This window comes from Fusarium keratoplasticum, chromosome 1 (genome assembly GCF_025433545.1).
Source record: "Fusarium keratoplasticum isolate Fu6.1 chromosome 1, whole genome shotgun sequence".
In the NCBI taxonomy this organism is placed as follows: domain Eukaryota; kingdom Fungi; phylum Ascomycota; class Sordariomycetes; order Hypocreales; family Nectriaceae; genus Fusarium; species Fusarium keratoplasticum.
Genome location: NC_070529.1, coordinates 3,187,075 through 3,204,251, shown reverse-complemented (window position 1 = coordinate 3,204,251; position 17,177 = coordinate 3,187,075). Strand labels below are relative to the sequence as shown.

General features: G+C 55.6%; 5 protein-coding genes across 5 annotated transcripts; 3 read left to right on the top strand and 2 right to left on the bottom strand.

Moving 5' to 3' along the window:
• Window positions 1-1,766: 1,766 nt before the first annotated feature.
• On the top strand, window positions 1,767-5,870 carry NCS57_00095300 (uncharacterized protein; the record flags this gene model as incomplete). The annotated part of the gene is made up of 2 exons (XM_053051027.1): window positions 1,767-1,820; window positions 1,899-5,870. The coding sequence occupies 2 exons, from the start codon at window positions 1,767-1,769 to the stop codon at window positions 5,868-5,870; spliced, it is 4,026 nt and encodes a 1,341-aa protein (XP_052919542.1).
• Window positions 5,871-6,231: 361 nt separating this feature from the next.
• On the top strand, window positions 6,232-8,072 carry NCS57_00095200 (Protein kinase domain-containing protein; the record flags this gene model as incomplete). The annotated part of the gene is made up of 3 exons (XM_053051026.1): window positions 6,232-6,748; window positions 6,813-6,851; window positions 6,919-8,072. The coding sequence occupies 3 exons, from the start codon at window positions 6,232-6,234 to the stop codon at window positions 8,070-8,072; spliced, it is 1,710 nt and encodes a 569-aa protein (XP_052919541.1).
• A 791-nt stretch (window positions 8,073-8,863) lies between these two features.
• On the bottom strand, window positions 8,864-10,984 carry NCS57_00095100 (Protein-tyrosine-phosphatase; the record flags this gene model as incomplete). The annotated part of the gene is made up of 3 exons (XM_053051025.1): window positions 8,864-10,368; window positions 10,424-10,729; window positions 10,927-10,984. 3 exons carry the CDS (start codon window positions 10,982-10,984, stop codon window positions 8,864-8,866), a joined length of 1,869 nt encoding a protein of 622 aa, XP_052919540.1.
• Window positions 10,985-12,227: 1,243 nt separating this feature from the next.
• Window positions 12,228-12,724, top strand: NCS57_00095000 (uncharacterized protein; the record flags this gene model as incomplete). Its single annotated transcript, XM_053051024.1, has 2 exons — window positions 12,228-12,250; window positions 12,412-12,724. The coding sequence occupies 2 exons, from the start codon at window positions 12,228-12,230 to the stop codon at window positions 12,722-12,724; spliced, it is 336 nt and encodes a 111-aa protein (XP_052919539.1).
• Window positions 12,725-13,165: 441 nt separating this feature from the next.
• NCS57_00094900 (BHLH domain-containing protein) lies at window positions 13,166-15,177 on the bottom strand (the record flags this gene model as incomplete). The annotated part of the gene is made up of 2 exons (XM_053051023.1): window positions 13,166-14,575; window positions 14,647-15,177. The coding sequence occupies 2 exons, from the start codon at window positions 15,175-15,177 to the stop codon at window positions 13,166-13,168; spliced, it is 1,941 nt and encodes a 646-aa protein (XP_052919538.1).
• Between the last annotated feature and the right edge of the window lie 2,000 nt (window positions 15,178-17,177).

Sequence of the window (17,177 nt, the reverse complement as noted above, 5' to 3'; positions counted from 1 at the left end):
GCCATATCCACCGTGTAAACGCTTTTCCGGATATCGGAGCATTTTTTGGGTGCACCACAGCCGAGCAAAGAATAAGCATAAAAACGCCTTTTTACGCTTAGGTCAGAGTTTGAATGTTTTATTCCCACAAGGTTGGCTCTAGCCGTATAAAGGGCTTCACGCCGAAGCTTTGCTCTGTTAACAGAAAGGTGCCGTGGGTGCGCCCCCCATGGCGCCCCTTCTTCTCCTTCCTTCCCCCACAATGCGGCTTTAAACCCCCATCGTCCAATAGAAAGCCGGACCCTGTTCAGGATCCTACCATTGGTCGGATCCGCTCATGGATATGCCGAGTTATGCCAAGACAACGCGACTATCAATCACCGAGCCCGATGCTACTCAACTTCGCTCCTCCATCCACTCATGAAATTTCTTGCCTGCTTTGCGCAAATGAATCCCTGTTCCTTGAGGGAATGGGACCCAATGCTATATGCAAACGTGGAAAGAATTATAGTCGATCACTCCACCGGGATGCCACGCCTTCCCTGCGAGACCGAGACCAAGCCCAAGCGGCACCGCAACATTCCTCACGCGCGCAACGTCCATGCTTTCTCGGCGATGATCCCCCAATTCAATCGCTTTTCCCGTTCGTCGTCCGGTTGCGACGATCTTTGGCCACCTTGGTGTTTTCTGCGCCATCTTATCAATCACCCCATCTTATCTGATGCCCCGGTTCCCGCTTGACTCGTTCAGAATCTTCCGACATGCCAAGCCCTGGCCGATCCTTGCATCACGCCTAGGATCGTCATTCAGACTTGCAAGTTTTTTCTCTCTGGTCGAACCAAAATGTCTCACTTCCACTTTTTCCCTTTCGTCTTGACTAATTCCACTTAGCATTTCATTGGCATTTGGATCCGTTGCTAGCATCATTGCCATGGCCTCTCATCTCTTACCCGTCCTTTCCTCGTCCTTGTCCCTTTCCCTCGTCAGCGGCGGCGGCGGCGGCGGCGAAGAAGATGGGCGGCGGCCAGGTTTCAACACCTTGAACCCCCTGCTCACCAGCAAAAACCCCCGTGCCCACATATCCGCGAATGGTTACCTATTTGTCCACTTACATACGCACTATGTTGGGTAGTATCCATCTACCTCCATACACCTGCCTGTTGAACTACTCAAAGTTGTGTAGAGTAACATCAGAATCCATATGGTCACATCCTCCATCCGCCCACATCCCGTGCGTGCCATGTAGGTACATGAAGGATTCATGGATTCACCTCTCACCCACGCCCCAAGGCTACCGCTCGTGCCAAGGTTGCTGATCTTGCCCTGGATCATTAATCTGCCACCACGTTCAATGCCGTTTGCCATTGCAGTTCGGTGGGCCTGTGTCAATCTCCCGCTTCACTCCCACGGCCCTGGAAAACATGGTATCTCTCCTCGCAGCTCCCCAGTGCTGTGATGGAGTTCTCGTGTAGATACATAGGTAGTCTACCCACGTCCGTGATAGTAGTCTGGGTCTAGGGGCTCCTATATCGGCTTCTCTGCTGATCACTTTCTCTGCCCATCACCTGGTGACCGTGCTCGAAGGTATGCGCCTCAGATGCAACATCTGACTCGTTTCCTTCCTCGCCATTCATTTCTCTCTTCTGAGTTCACACCGGTTTCTGACCGCCCATATCAGCAACCTCACCTTTTCCACGCCTAGGCCCTATCTGCCTGCATCGAGATAGAGTTGTTGGTTCACACTCCTCTTCCCTGCCAGGCCAGAAACACAACAGGAAACTGTAGCCATGGCCGCCGAGCCTGAAAAGGCGGCCGAGAAGCCCAAGGGTGGCGTATGGTCCGTAAGTAACAATTCTTGCCGTTCGGAACTTCCGAGCCTCTGTCTACCAACTCGAGCGAGCAGCTGACATCCTTTCTAGTCAATCAAGGGAGTCTTTGTCTACATTGAGCTTCTCTTTTCCGCCCAACCGACATGGGTTGACATCGGCCTCATCATCCTGGGCACGCTGTGTGCCGTTGCTGCCGGTGTCCCCTTCCCTCTCATGGGCGTCCTGTTTGGTCAGCTCATCGATAACTTCAACGGCGCTACATGCGCGGCTGATGGCCAGGACTCGAGTGCCAGTAGCTCCGTCGACCCCTTCGAGTACGAGGCTGCCATCAACGACAAGGTCATCAAGACAGCCTGGATTGGTGCCATTGCCCTTGGTCTAATCTACGGCCACCTCACCTGCTGGAATATCATCAGCCAACGCCTGGCCCAGCGACTACGAACCCGCTACGTCGAGGCCCTTTTGCGACAGCCTCCGGACTTCTTCGATACTCGCGGTGCCTCGGGTCAGGTCTCAAGCCGACTCCATGGCGACATTACAGCTGTCCAGGCCGGCACATCGGAGAAGGTAGGCAACATCATCGTCACGATGAGCTTCTTCGTCACCGTCTTCATCATCGCCTTCACCAAGCAGCCCAGGCTCGCTGGAATCTTGGTTTGCATGTTGCCCGCCTTCCTCCTCTCTGGCATCCTCGGAGGGAGATATCTTGGCAAGTTCGCGATCCGCCAGAACGACGCTGCCGCTTCAGCCTCTTCCATTGCCTCTGAGGCTCTTTCACATGTCGCAGTTGTTCAAGCCTTTGGAGCCGCTCCCCGTCTTGAGGAGAAGTTCTCTGAGCACATGGAACGCTCTAGGAAGTACGCTATTGTGAAGGCGTCCATTGCCGCCGTCCAGACCGGTCTCCTATACTTCATTGCCTACTCTGGAAACGCCCTTGCCTTTTGGCAAGGTAGTATGCGCATCGCAGACTCAGTGGAAAAGAACGATGGCAGCACGACTGTTGGTGAGATCTACGCCATCGTCTACCTTCTCGTCGACGCGTGCGTGATGCTTGGTGGAATGGCTCCCACGCTCCCCTTTTTGGGAGGTGCTGTGGCCGCATACCAGCGTCTCATGGAAGACATCAACGCTCCCTCTGCTATTGACGGAACTTCAGACGCTGGAACTGTCCTCCAACCGAGCTCGGCAAAGTCCCTCGCCTTCCGCAATGTCACGTTCGAGTACCCATCGCGCCCCGGCCAGCCCGTTCTGCAGAACGTGGATCTGGAATTCCAGGCTGGACAGTATACCGCCATCGTCGGCCTCTCTGGCAGTGGCAAGTCTACCATTGCGGCTCTGATTGCTCGTCTGCATGATCCCACAGAGGGTACCGTTGAGCTCGAAGGTCATGATCTGCGTGAGCTCAATGTCAGGTCTCTTCGAAGCTTCATCAGCTTTGTTCAGCAGGAGCCTTCTCTTCTTGACCGCTCTATCCTTGAGAACATCGCACTTGGACTTGTCAACTCGCCAAAGCCTGCTCACCAGCACCTGAAGCCACTGCTCAAGGGTCCCGAGCTCGCCAAGCTTGCTGCCAAGGGTCAGGACGCCCTCTCTTCCGCTGCTTCTCTGGGACCCGAGTTCGCTGAGATCGCCAACTTGATTAAGCACGCCACTGAACAGGCCGATGCGGCCAGCTTCATTGAGCGTCTCGAGTCTGGTTATGGTACGTCTGCTGGGCCCAAGGGCTCACTCGTGAGCGGTGGTCAGCGACAGAGAATTGCGCTTGCCCGTGCCTTGATCCGCGACCCTGAAATCCTCGTCCTTGATGAGGCTACCGCTGCTCTTGACTCTGCTAGCGAGAAGAGAATTCAGCTTGCTGTGGAGCGCGCTGCTGCTGAGAAGCGAACCATCATCTCCATTGCCCATCGTCTCTCTACTATCCGCAACGCCGACAACATTGTTGTCATGCAGGCCGGTCGCGTCGTCGAGCAGGGAACGTATACTGAACTCATGGCCAAGGAAGATGGTGAATTCGCCCGCATGGCCAAGCTGCAGAGCGTTGGTCACGCCAAGACTGAGGCAGGATCCGTCTCTGGCGACTCGATCGACGCTTCGACCTTGAGAATGTCCCTGAACGAAAAGACCGACCTGGCTGAGATCAAGGAGGGTGTCGAGGTTCAGTCTTCAGAGGATGACAAGGCCGAGGGCGAAAAGAAGGAGGAAGAGCCCAAGGACAAGGAACTGGATGCCGAGAAGCCATTCGCTTCCGTTATGAGGGGTCTTGCCTGGCTGATCCGCCCATCTCTGGGCTGGTTTGCCCTTGCCATGATCGCCGCCGTCTTCGTTGGAGCCACATTTTCCGGTTCTGGTATCATCTTTGGTTACACTGTCGGTGCTCTCAACCCTTGCGCGAGCACTGTGGATCGCATTCGATCTCTGGGTCGCATGTTTGCTGGTCTCTTCTTTATGCTTGCAGGTGTCGAGCTTATCGCCAACTTCTTTGCCTGGCTGGGCTTCGGTATCGTTGCTGAGAGACTCCTCTACAACCTTCGGGTCCTGTCTTTCAGGTCTCTGCTTGAGCAGGGCATCCACTGGCACCAGTCTGAAGGCCGCACCCCGACTAGTCTGCTCGGCATCATCACCAAGGACAGTGTGTCTGTTGGCGCCTTTAGTGGATCGACGTTTGGTACCATCTTTGCCATCCTCATTAATGTCCTTATTGCCATTATCATCTCTCATATCTTTGCGTGGAAGATCGCCTTGGTATGTCTGGTGACTCTTCCCATCTTGCTTGGCTCGGGTTTCATGCAGCTGCGCATGCTGGCTCGATACGAGGAACGTCATCGTGAAGCCTTCTCCACTGCCACCTCGCTTGCCACCGAGGCTATCCAGTCGATCCGAACCGTGGCTGTTCTGTCTCTTGAGAACGAGTACATGGAAGGGTTTGCGCGCCTTCTAAAGCCCCCGAGGAAGCAGGTGGTGCGCGCCTCGGTCTTCACCAACATCTGGCTCGCCATCTCATACACTACCGGCACGTTTATCAACGCGCTGGCATACTGGTGGGGTTCGCAGCTCATCATGAAGGGCGAATACACGCAGACAGACTTCCTCATCATCCTCGTGGCCATGCTCACCAGTGCCCAGCTCTGGAGCGGCATGTTCTCTCTGGCTCCTGAGTTCTCGCGAGCTCGTCTGGCCCTGTCTCGAGTCATGACGGTCGTCAACATGGGATCGAGCACCCACACTGGCAAGCCTGGTCAGGACCCTTCAAAGGCGGGCGACGATGTCGAGGCTGCTGGAGGAGAGAAGACCGTCAGCCCCAAGGACAACCAACGCCGCGGTGGCTCAAAGGTGACGTTCAAGAACGTCTCTTTTGCGTACCCTAGCCGCCCCGATGTCACCATTCTGGACAATGTCTCGTTCACCCTTCCACCCAACCAGTTCTGCGGTCTCGTGGGCCCTTCTGGTGCTGGCAAGTCGACCATCATGAACATTGTGCAGCGACTGTACGAGGCCACCTCGGGCACCGTCCTCATCGATGATCAAGACATTTCCAAGCTCCCGACTTCATTCCGCGACACTATTGCCCTTGTACCTCAGGACCCAGCTCTGTTCGACGGCAGCGTGCGGTTCAATGTGGGCCTGGGTGCTCCTCCAGGACATGAGGCTACTGATGCGGAGATCGAAGAGGCTTGTCGCTTGGCCAACATCCACGATGTTATTGCTGCTCTTCCCGACGGTTATGATACTGAGTGTGGTCCATCTGCGTCTCGACTGTCGGGTGGTCAGAGACAGCGTCTCGCCATCGCTCGTGCCCTCGTCCGTCGTCCTCGACTGCTCCTCCTCGATGAGAGCACAAGTGCCCTCGATGCTGCCAGCGAGGCTGCCCTACAGGAGGGTCTTGAGAGGGCGTCGCGAGGCACGACTGTCCTGGCCATTACTCACCGACTTCACACTGTGCAGAAGGCCGATGTGATTTTTGTTGTCGAGGGTGGCCAGATTGTCGACAGCGGACGACACTCTCAGTTGATGGAGCGGAGAGAGAGCTACAGGCTGAACGCCATGCAACAGATGCTTCAGTAAGAAGAGTAGGCTTAATAGGCCATGAGGGCATGGTCTTGGTCAGAGGTTGATGGTTATAGATTGGGCTATTAATTAAAAAGTAGAATATGAATGTGTTGGAAAATAGATTATAAATTGTATCATTATAATAGATCAAAAGAATTTGAAACTGTCGCATTTGATGCCCTCATTAATTCAACTTGAACCTCGATTGATCGTCGGGTCGAGAGAGGCTTATTAAGCGCCTTCTAGTCAAGCTTAGCCCTCGCCGTCGATTGTTTTAAATCATTCAAACCCACCGAAACCACGAGAACGAGTCGTGAAGCAAACAATTCACACCCTCCGTAAACCCCTCGTAAATCCCTCTCACAAATTACCTCATATGGCCGAAGCCGTCGGCACCGCCCTCGGCGTGGTGGGCGTCCTGGGCCAGCTCTTTGCGGGCTGTGTCCAGGCCTACGGCTTCTTCACGACGGCGGCCAACCTCGACACCGACAGCCAGCGGCTGCTGTGCAAGGTGCGCATCGAGGAGATGCGCCTCGTCGTCTGGGGCCGCGACTGGGGCGTCGCCGAGGGGAGGCTCGAGGCGCACCTCGAGTCCACACGGAACCCGCAGCTGAGGAGCCTGGCACTGCAGATCCTGGGCGAGCTGCACAGCGCCGTGACAGACTTTAACAAGCTCAAGGAGAGGTATGGGCTTGTGGATGAGGGGAGGAGTGCGAGTTTGGAGGTCAAAGGGGGGAAGAGTAAAGGGGGCAAGAAGTCGCCTTCACCTTCGAGAAAGGGGTCGAGAGACGATGAGAGTCGTAAATCGAATGGGTTGGTAAAGACTTCGAGTGCCTCGAGTGAGAGGAGCTGGGGAAAGGAACTGGGGCTGAGGGCCAAGTGGGTGATAGGAGGTGAGCTCTCACATACCATCATCTATATCATCACACAGTTGAGAACTAAACATGGTTGTAACAGACAAAGAAAAGTTTATAAACCTACTCAAGGACTTAAGAGGTACCTCTACCCGGCAACTCACCAGCCCACGCCTCCTTACCGACATTGGCTAATCTTCAACCACAAGACTACAACGACGGTCTTGAACGTCTCTTCCCCCTCTCTCACCTCCCATCCTTTCAACGCGCCTGGACACATCAACTCCTCGAGTCTGCTCAGCGCGATCTCACCCAGCTCTCCCTCCTCGAGACGGCCGCGACGGGCGTCTACCCCCAGCTCACCACCTCGGCCAACCTCAAGAAGCTCCGCATCAATCTCGACACGCGGCCCCAGGCCTCCTTCAAACCCACTTTTGCACTCAAAGTGCCTCGTCCAGCGCTCGAGCTGACTGAGGAAGAGAAGGAGAGCAACCATCGTGGGCGAAGTAAGGGCCGCCATGAGACAGCGGGCGACGTCGTCATTGAATGGGTAGACTATGATCGTGATGATGTCGAAGAGCGAGTCGCCCACGTCCGCCGTCTCGATGACCTCGCCCGGATGATGCACTCAGCCTCAGAATGTCATCCAGATCTTCACAGCATCGACTGCGTCGGCTACGTCGACGACTCATCCCACTGTCGCTACGGCCTCGTATACAAGGCACCCTCACCATCCTTCTCAACCCTCCACGAACTCATCGCCAGCCCGGACCTCAAGACGCCAGACCTCGACGACCGCGTCCGTCTCGCTCACACCCTAGCTGTGGCGCTCTGGTCCCTCCACTCCCTCGACTGGCTGCACAAGAGCCTCTGCAGTGCAAACATTCTCTTCTTCCCCTCGGCCTTTTCCACCTCGGCTCACTCCCCTACTGCTGCCGCCGCTCTCGTCCCAGATATTCAACGGCCGTATCTCACAGGTTTCGACGCCTCGCGTCCAGACTTTGACCAGGCCCTGTCCGTCGCCCCTCGCAACCCCTCCATCGCCACCCTACACCGACACCCAGCCTCGCTACGAGGGTTCCCACACTGCAAGCCCATGGACATTTACAGTCTGGGGTTGGTCCTCCTCGAGATTGGACTCTGGAAGATCCTCCAGGCCTACCATAGACCTCACTACTCTGCAGACCGGTGGCGGGACAAGGTGGTTCGCGCGGTGCTCGTTCCAGGTCTGGGGAGCAAGGTTGGTCGTAGATATCGTGATGTTGTGGAAAAGTGCCTGAGTGTGAGTGAGGAGATGACGAGTACCGAGGCAGCCGAGGTTTTGGAAGAGGTTGTGACGGCTCTCGAAGGCATTAGAGTATGACGACTTGATGAATGAAATGAGTTTAGATGAACAACGACGTAATGAGAAGAGTTGACTGAACTTCCATCGAGACCTGGAGGAACAAGCAAACGTAGACAAATCAACACCTTTACACCATCAGATCACCAACAGGGCAACTAATATGAACAGCATAGTAATCTATTTCAGTTCTCTGAAATGTATATATAATAGTCGTAAAAGTCCGCTGCCGCCTCGCATCCTCGGTGGCTGCAATACGGAAAAATGCCAATGCCAATCAATGCCATACCCCAAAGTCGCAATATAATAACAAACCAGTACAGGTGAATAAACAATGAATAGCAAAAGAAATATCATATCCCTTCCCTCCTGGACGCCGTCGCAACTTTGAAACTCCCTGATGCCCTCTCCCTTTCATTCTTCTTCACCTCGGAGACGCTTCATCTTTTCATCTCCCCTTTCTTTCTCTTGGCCAAAAAGAAAAAAACTCCATTCAACCACATGGCCATGATGATTATGTTTGGATGCTGCTTAGATCCAATCATGTTTCCAGCTTTGAAAAATGGCAGACACTAGAATGCCCAGAGCTGAGAAGCAGTCGCGAGAAGAAAGAATTGGTTGGACATTCATTCAAACACAAACACCCATCCATTAATCCCTTTCGAGCCTGAAACGCCAATGCATGCAGGACGTGAGTGAGATCGCTCGTGCGTGACGTACGTGAGTCATGATCGTGAGGTAGAGTCGTTCGCCTTGCCGCGCCGTCGAGCCGGCGACCGCTTGAGCGGCTTCGCATGCTGGACTCCGGCTTTCTAAGCTCCAGAGACCTTGCGAGCCGTCGAGGCCGCTGTCGCCGACGTCGCGTGGCTGGCGCTGCCTACTCTGCCGCTGGTCTTGCGGATACCAGCAGTCTCCTTTGCTCGGAGGGGAGACTCGCCCTGGCGCTTGCTGCCACGGACCTTGGTCAGAACACCGGGGGTGCTAGCAACCCGGTCAACGTGCTTGCTCCGTAGAGAGCCGATGTTTTCGGCGTCCTTGGACGAGTCGTTGTCGATCATGTAAATCGTGCCCGTCGTTTGGCTGACCGACCTCGACTTCTCACTGCGGCCTGGCGATTGCGACACCTTTCGGTGGCTGCGCATGCGCAGGTGCCATTCCTCATCAGACTCAGCGCCCTGAGTGCGGTGCTTGGCCATGAACTCTGTCTCCTGCTCAATGGTCTGCTGCTCCTCGACGGTTCCAGAAGCCGACCGCTGGTAAGGGTGGTGACGGTCCCGAACAGTCTTGCGAGGCTGTCCTGGTGTAGGTGCTGGCAGATAGTCTTCTTGGACGCCAATGTTATTGCGATCGTGATCGACCTCGCTGAGTGGAGTGCGGTTTGAGGGGCTTCGGTTGGGAGGTGTCGAGGTCTGGCCGTTGCGAAGAGAAGTCTTCTGCATGGCACGGATGGGTGTGCTGGGGACGGGGTTGGAAGCAGCCATCTCCCTCCTGAGCCTTCGCTCAACCCTCTCCTCGATCCACCACTCCCTGAAGGTGCCCTGGTTGAGATGCAGCCAGTGCTGCTGGGGACCGACGACCATGCCGGGTCTCATGAAGCGCATAAACGAGATGACCTCGTTGGCAGTGAAGCCATGGCGGTAGATGAGGTAGGCGCCGATCAGGCAGCCTGTTCGGCCAAGACCAGCCTTGCAGTGCACAGCGATTCCCTTCTTCTTGATGGTGATTGTCTCATGCGCGAGTCTGATAAACTTGCGGACAGTGACGAGCGACGGGCAGGTGCCATCGTCAAAAATCATATCAAGGTGCTGAATACCCAGAGCCTCAAAGTATGAGGGTGAGTAGAGTGCCGAGTTGAGTCGCACCACCAAGCCAATGTTCTTCTCCGAGAAGTGCGTCAGCACGTTCTTGAAGGGCTTGGGCAGAGTAGGGTGCTCATCCACAGCCGTCAACGTCCGGGGAAGGAAGGGGAACATCTCATCGTCCTCGGTGATCTTGGCAACGGGCTCATGCTGGGGAGAGGCGAAAGCCAGGAAGTTAGGAGTGATCCAGTTGAAGTCTCCGTGCTCGACCCGCTCAAACTTCTCATACTGCTCCAGATCAAAGTTGTCCAGGTCGCAGCACTTCTCCTCCTTGGCCTTCCACACTCCGTAGACAACATCCTGAACGCTAATGCCGTAGTCGGCCTGGCTGTAACCCGCATCTCGGAAGGGCATCAGTGGAGGGTCAACCTGCGCAATCGGGGCCAGGGCCAGGTGAGGAGGCCAATTCTGGATGAGAACCATGTAGCACGCGAGCATGCAGGCGGCGTTCGCACGACCTTGTCTCATTGTTAGTCTCTCCGCAATGCGCGCGATTTCATCGGATGAGCTCACTTCTCGGGTCAGCGGCGCTCCAGAACACAATGGGCCGATCCTTGTTCCGCTTCGCACCCAGGACATCGTGGAACTGAATGGCAAAGCGGTACAGGTGACCAATGTGCAGAGGGCCAAAGTCATGGTGAAAGGCGTTGTAGAGGAGGGTATCATCGACGGTAAAGTAGCATGGCGGCGTGCGGTTCGATTTGGCGAGCGGGGTAGGTCCTCGTTGACCTCGTTTCCTGGGCGAGGCAGGAGCCTCAGGGTAGGGGAAGAGGTCGTCGTCGGTGGGAGGATTCAAGTAAGAGGCGAGGTAAAGGCGATCTGGGATATAGTTTAGTGCCGTGGCCGGGTAACGGATGTTGACATTGATGTTGTTGTTGAAGTCGACGGTGCACGGTGGGCCCTTGAGCAGCGCCGTCGACGGGATGGGATAGCAATGCGACATGAGCCTGGACAACCAAAGGGCCATGGTACGGGGAAACGGAGGAAATTGAAGCATCGCAGCTGTTCAGGCATACCTGGGATGTACTCGATGATCTGCGCCATGTTCTGCGAATGTCGGGTGGAAGGCGCCATGGTGAACTGGGTTGCGCTTCTTTTCTCAGCTCAGCAAACCGGCGGGCGATACCGTCGGGGAAGAAGTAGCGGGAGCTGCTGCGAGCGGTCGGGAAAGCGGCAAGGATATATAAATATAAACAGTCACAAGATCGAGGGGAGGTGCGAGGCCCGAGTTCAGCGTGGTGGTGATATCAATGCAGGCGGTGACGTGGTAACGGTGGGAAATCAACGGGCAACCTGCAGCGGAAAAGGCGTTTGATGGCTGAAGGGAGGGGAGCAAAGAACCCAGGTCGGGAGGGCGTCCAGCACAAGACAAACACTTGCAAGAGCAAGTCTTGTATTTTTGTTCGAATGGGAGAGAAAGAGAAGGTGGTGGTTGTCAATGTCGATGCCAGAACGGGCCCACGATGTTTTTGTATGGGTTTGGCCTTGGTCGGTCTGTTATTTTCTGCGCTGGGTGAGACCCCTGCCCAAAACAGCAGCCGGCCCCCGTTGCTTGCCCAGGGGTGGGCTAGCAACTCGTCTCCATGGCAACCCGCATGAAGCAGCCGCCGCCAACCTGTGGCTGCATGTCCGGCCGCCTAACATGCTAACCCCCCCTGACTGGGCACTGGGCCGGGCTGGTCGCGTGTGGCTCATGTGGCTGGTGACCGCCAACCACAACCCCAACCCTTCGGCCGCTGCTCTTCGGCCTCGATCGGAAAGACCCCACACTCGATGGAAAGAAAACATTGGAATAGATCCATGTCGTTGCTATGGATGCCATCTTCAGTCAACGTCGAGCTCATTCGTTGCAGCAAATGCGATCCCAGGTTATCACAGCTTCCCCTCCAATATACTTCGAGGCTTGTTCCACCATGTCTACACATTAAACTAAACAGCTTAAAGTTGACTCATGGCTCTGGCATTGGTTGGCCAATTCTGTCGTTTTCCTCCCACCGCTAGCCCCACCGCCAACCAATATCTCCCCGCGCACGCAAAACAGACACAGCCGAAACCTCAGACAAGACAAGAGCTCAAGCGCAACACTCTGAGAGGAACAGCCCCCCTGCGAACACGCCCTAGAATATCCCGGGAGGGCGGAGAGAGAGCCCGACTTACACATCTTGTTACATTCCATCTCCCTTCCGACGACGCCCCCCTCTTCTTCCCCTCCCTCCCTCTTTAATCGGCACCCGAACTTTAAGGGCTGCCCTCGTTTCCTTAGACGGACTGGGGATCGATCACAAAGAGACACGGCAATGCCTGGGAAATGACCGCCATGGCCGCCACTCCCGATCCCGAGTTTCCCTGCTCGATGCAAGCCACTCCCCCTCCATCTCCATCATCTCCCTCCATCCCATCCCTGTGATGACGATCTAGGCGTTGTCGTCGTTGCCCTATACGTCCTCCACCCACCCATGACGGCATCTAGCTGACCCTTGTTTTTCTTGCCGCCCGCGCAGTGTCCTCAACATCCCGTTTCCCAACCCACGACTGGCCACGACCGCTCTCAAGGCCATTCAGGTGGACCCCGAACTCTCTCCACTTGTCAGGCGACAGCTCACCGTTGTCCCGGCGCCGACGCAGGGCCCCAGCCCCAGCGACCACGATGCGCAGATCCTCGAGGTTCGCTACACGGCCACCACCAATCGCATGCTACGCGTCGCCGTCAATGGCTTCATGGAGAGCTTGAAACTTGTGGTGGAGGTCATGGAGCAGCTAGACACTGACGTCCTCGGCCAACAGCAACAACATGGCCCCGGACTTTCGAACTGAGTTCCGTATCGTTGGATGCAAATCTTTCTTTGTTTGAACTTGTTCGAACGTGCTAGACTGCCAGGTCATATCCAATCCAAATAATGGCCATATGCTCCACGCCGTGAACGCGCCAGCCACACCGCCAAGCGACCTTGCCTTTCCAGTCCCAAGAGACGACCACCTGGTCACCTTCCAACTCCTACCGGCATCGTAATGTCCAAGCTGGGTCCCAATATCTACCGCCCCGTGTGGTGTGGCCCAGAGCCGCCTGTCTATCAGTCCGCTTCACCAGCAAAACAACAACATGAATAACAATAAAGAACCGCTGCCACCCGAAAAACTCGAAATGCAACCAGGCCCGACCAAGATGCGATATTATCTCCGTCCCAATCAAGACTTTCGATTCGCTCGAAGCCCATTCAAGTCGTGAGCACAAGTGCTCTTCTGTCGTCGTTTTTGTCATTCCTTGCTCTCGGTTCCTTTCAACCCTTCGAGTTGCTTTTTTAGTTCCTCCACCTCCTTCTTCAGGTCCACATTCTCTTGCTCGAGGTTCTTCAGATGCACAATGGCATTCTCGACAACGCTGGCCTTGCTGTTCTGGGCATTAGCCTGCTTCCCTTCCTTCTTATCCACTTCCTCTCCAGCGCTGCCCTTGTCACCACCAGGTAGAAGTCCTGCCATAATCTGCAAGGCTGAATTTATTCGGTTACGACGGCCCTGTTCAGCAATCTTATGTGACGTCCGCTTGGATGTGAGATTTGTCGACAGCTCGCTTGGATAAGACACACCCGGCACCTTGTTGCCCTCAAGAATATTCTGGTAGTTGGACTTTGACATGAGCAGTTGTGAAGCAGCACTCTCCGCAGACGTCATACCAGGCGTGCCAGGAAGCAGGGGCTTGATACTGGGAGATATCCTTGGCAATAACGCGGGAGATACATGCACCGAGCCTGTTGAACGTTTCCTGCTTGACCGGGGCGCGAGTTGCGGAGTTTTCCTTGCGGAGGGGCCTGTCGAACCTGGGGCCAGCTGAGGACTGGCACTCGCGGAAGCCGGCCCCGAAGGCCTCGGGAACACGGGGGATGGCAAGGGTTGGAAACCAGAGCCCTTGCCAGGATTAGGCTCTACAATGGGAGATTGGATAGAGACACGTGAGGCAACTGGGGCGGGCGTCTTGCCACCAGATACCGATTCCGGCAACTCAAGCGATTCAATGTGCTCAGAGACAGCAGGTTCGTGATGGCCAGCGGCTTGCTTGTGTGCCTTGGATGCTGGCAGCTTCATGAGTGAGGCTGGGGTCGCTGGGGCCGGATGAGAGTCCACAGGGGCCGAGATCGGAGTCTGCTGATTTCCCATTTGCGCTTGAATGTAGGGAGATTTACTTGTTGATCTCCTGTTGGGGATTGGAGGCGGGGGCATGTCTGTAAGGGCCTCGGGAGACACTGATGAGTTTTCTTCTGCTGAGGTCTCGGTCGACGTCGCGGGCATAGGGAGGAAAGCACCGTTACTCTCATCCACCTCATTAAGAACCTGGGAGACAATAGCTGGGCTAGGTCTGATCTTTTGACGCTGCGGCTTCACAATGGGTGAGCTTCGAACACTGCCCTTCCGGCTTGACTTGGCAGCTGCCTTCCTTCTCGTCTTCTTTGACAAATCCATAACAGATGAAACGGGGCGGGCCGGGTTTTCAGGGTCCATCTCAATCGGAGAGTTTGTGTTGTAGACGGCGGAGTGATCATTCTGTGGGATGAGCGCTGGCGATGTGAGAGGGCTGAAGTAGGGGTTCTGGGCGACGAAGCTGTCGCTCATCGGAAAGCCAGGATCGAGAGGGGTAACTGCGGGAGAGACAAGTGGTGTGAAGGCCATCTGCTGGTGATTGTTAGCAAGGAGCGCAAAAGAGCCATGGTATGCTTCAGCTCCAGAGTGAGAGGAGCACATACATCTTGCTGGTCCTTCATGCGTTGATATCCTCTGTCGTAGACGCCCGATTGCGAAACCTGTTCAGCCTGAGAGTAGAACTGACCGCTATTGGGCATCTCAAGACTTTGCGGTGTAGGAGGCACAGAGTGGTTGTGGCTGTGGAAGAAGGCGGCCTGCTGCTCCTGCAGCTGGCGCTGCTGTTGTTGAAACTTTTGCTGTTGCAGATATTGGATCTGGGCATCAATGTTGGAGATGGGATCGCTGGCGGGTGTCATCATGTGGGCGGGAATGGTGGGCTGGCCGGTTGACGTCGACATGGGCATTGAATTGGCGACAGACATGAGGCCTGGGTTCTCAGTGTCGGTCATGATTGTGTCGGGAGCGTCGCGCGGCTGGTTCATGAGGCCTTGTGCTGAGCCATCGGGGAAGCCTTGGAAGTCGAAGTGCATGCCATCTCCCAGACTGGCCATGTTGATGAACTGGTGAAAGTCCTCATCGGTAGTCGAGGTCATGGCCTGGTCCTGTCCGTCCCACGCCGCCGAACTCATCATGACCGAGGCGACGACGAGCGTCGAGGGGGGTTGTGCAAGCGAGGGTGCGATCGATACTCGAGAGCGAATAATAGGCGGGCAGCACGAATCGGGGCCGCGAACGTGTAAATAGTGTCAACGGCACCAAAAGCGGAAATTTTTGGGATCGATAGTCGGGGACTGCTCAACGATGAAGAGCGAAGCGAAATAGAACTCGATTCGGAGCAAGAGAGCTATTCACGAGAGCTCGCGATGCAGGCGATCAAGTCGGAGGACGAAGCCGGTCGATCGGCAGTGCTACATGCACCGGGAATATCTGGCAATAGCGGGAGAGGAGAGAGAAAAAAAACCGAAGGACGACGACCTTGTGACGAGATGAAAGTCACGGCGTTTGAAGGTCTTGAAACTGGCCTCAACCAAAGCCGAGGGAGAGGGAAGAGAGAAGCCTGGGTCGCAGGCTGGGGAGGACGATTGTCGACAGCGGTTGGTGGGTGATGAGAAGTGGTTCGTGGAGCGGGCGAACGAGGAGGATGAAAGGCGAAGGCGGCTGAGGGTGGTTGGTGGGCCGAGAAGCGAGCAGAGGACTGGGTGGTCTCTCTTACCCAGTTAGTAGACTACCTGGAGCAACTAAAGAAAATGGGCTTGCAATGGGGATGGGAACATGTAGAGAGACTTTTTGTCCAAAGAGTGGAGTTTGCGCAGGTGAGGGTGGGGTTTACTGGTGGAGAGAAGGTAGAGTTGGGCGACGCCTAAAGTGAAGAGATGGAAGCGCTAGCCTTGTTCTTTTGGGTGCATGGAACACAGAAACGCAGAACGTTCAGTTGCGCCCAAGGGTCGCAGTGAGCAGGTTGCAGGGGAGGAGGATAAGGTACCGGTACTTGGCAGTTTAGGTGAATGGATCCATTTCCATCTCCTGCAGGACATTGTCAGCTGGGGATCTCCAAGGACTCCATGGGATGGGATGGGATGGATGGATGGGCGGACAGGAGGAGGAGCATGGCAAACCCTGGTTGGTCCTTTTGGCCTAGAACCTCGTCGCAATGCCTCGAGCACAGTACGGTACAGAGCAAGGGCCTTTCACGAGCACGGCTCACGCGGTGCTCTACAGAGATTCCATCTTGTGTGGGAGTCGTCATCTCTGTTGAAGAGGGGTGGTCCAGCTGCTGCTGTTTAGCCTTTGGGCTAGAAAACAGGAGCATCAAGGGTCGCATCACTGTAATGGATGGATGGATGGCTGTCGTGTATGCCTTCCAGGCTGTGACCTCCCTCCTCCTTGATTCCCATACCGAGGAGCTCTGCACGATGCTGTTAAACTGGGCTTGTGGCTGCCGCCCGCGTGGGATGCCCCCTTGTCCCGAGATTCATTGCACTTGCTGCTGGGCTTTCCTGAGCGCTCAGTGGTGGGCAACCTCTGGCCCATGCGTCCACGCCTAGGCCCGAATCGCTCTTGGTTGCAACGAGATCAGGCCCCCCGGGGGCGCTCGTGGCTTGATCCAAAGAAATCTCTCGGGATTCCTTGCTGCTGTTGGCCGTTGCGTTGACTCGTCCAAAAGAGTTGGCCGCCGTGGGGATGATTCGGTCGAAGCTTTCTTGGGAAATCGATGACATCTTGGCATTTCCATCTCTCACATGCAGGCTGTCCCCCCATTTGTATTTCACAGCTCAGTTACCTAATATCCAAGTTCGAGTCTGTACCACCCAACGTCCCGTCAACCTCGTCGACACCGCCATCACATGATACCCCCGATCCATGCTCTCTCTCCTAGAAACTCCCCAACCCTCACTCGCATCTGCTAGACAAGTGGGCTTGGTCCCTCTCGGGAGGTATCCGGCTCTGGGTCCTAGTGAGGCACCTCATCGAATTCGGCATTCGAGTGGACCGCCCGCCTGATTCCCCGACGTATCCAACACTGTTCGCCTGCCCCGTCGTCGTCCGTCCATTCACGGTCCGCGGATTCACCTTTACACCTCAGCTCAGCATAACATGCACCACGGTTTCTTCCGACCGATCACCGGTCCCT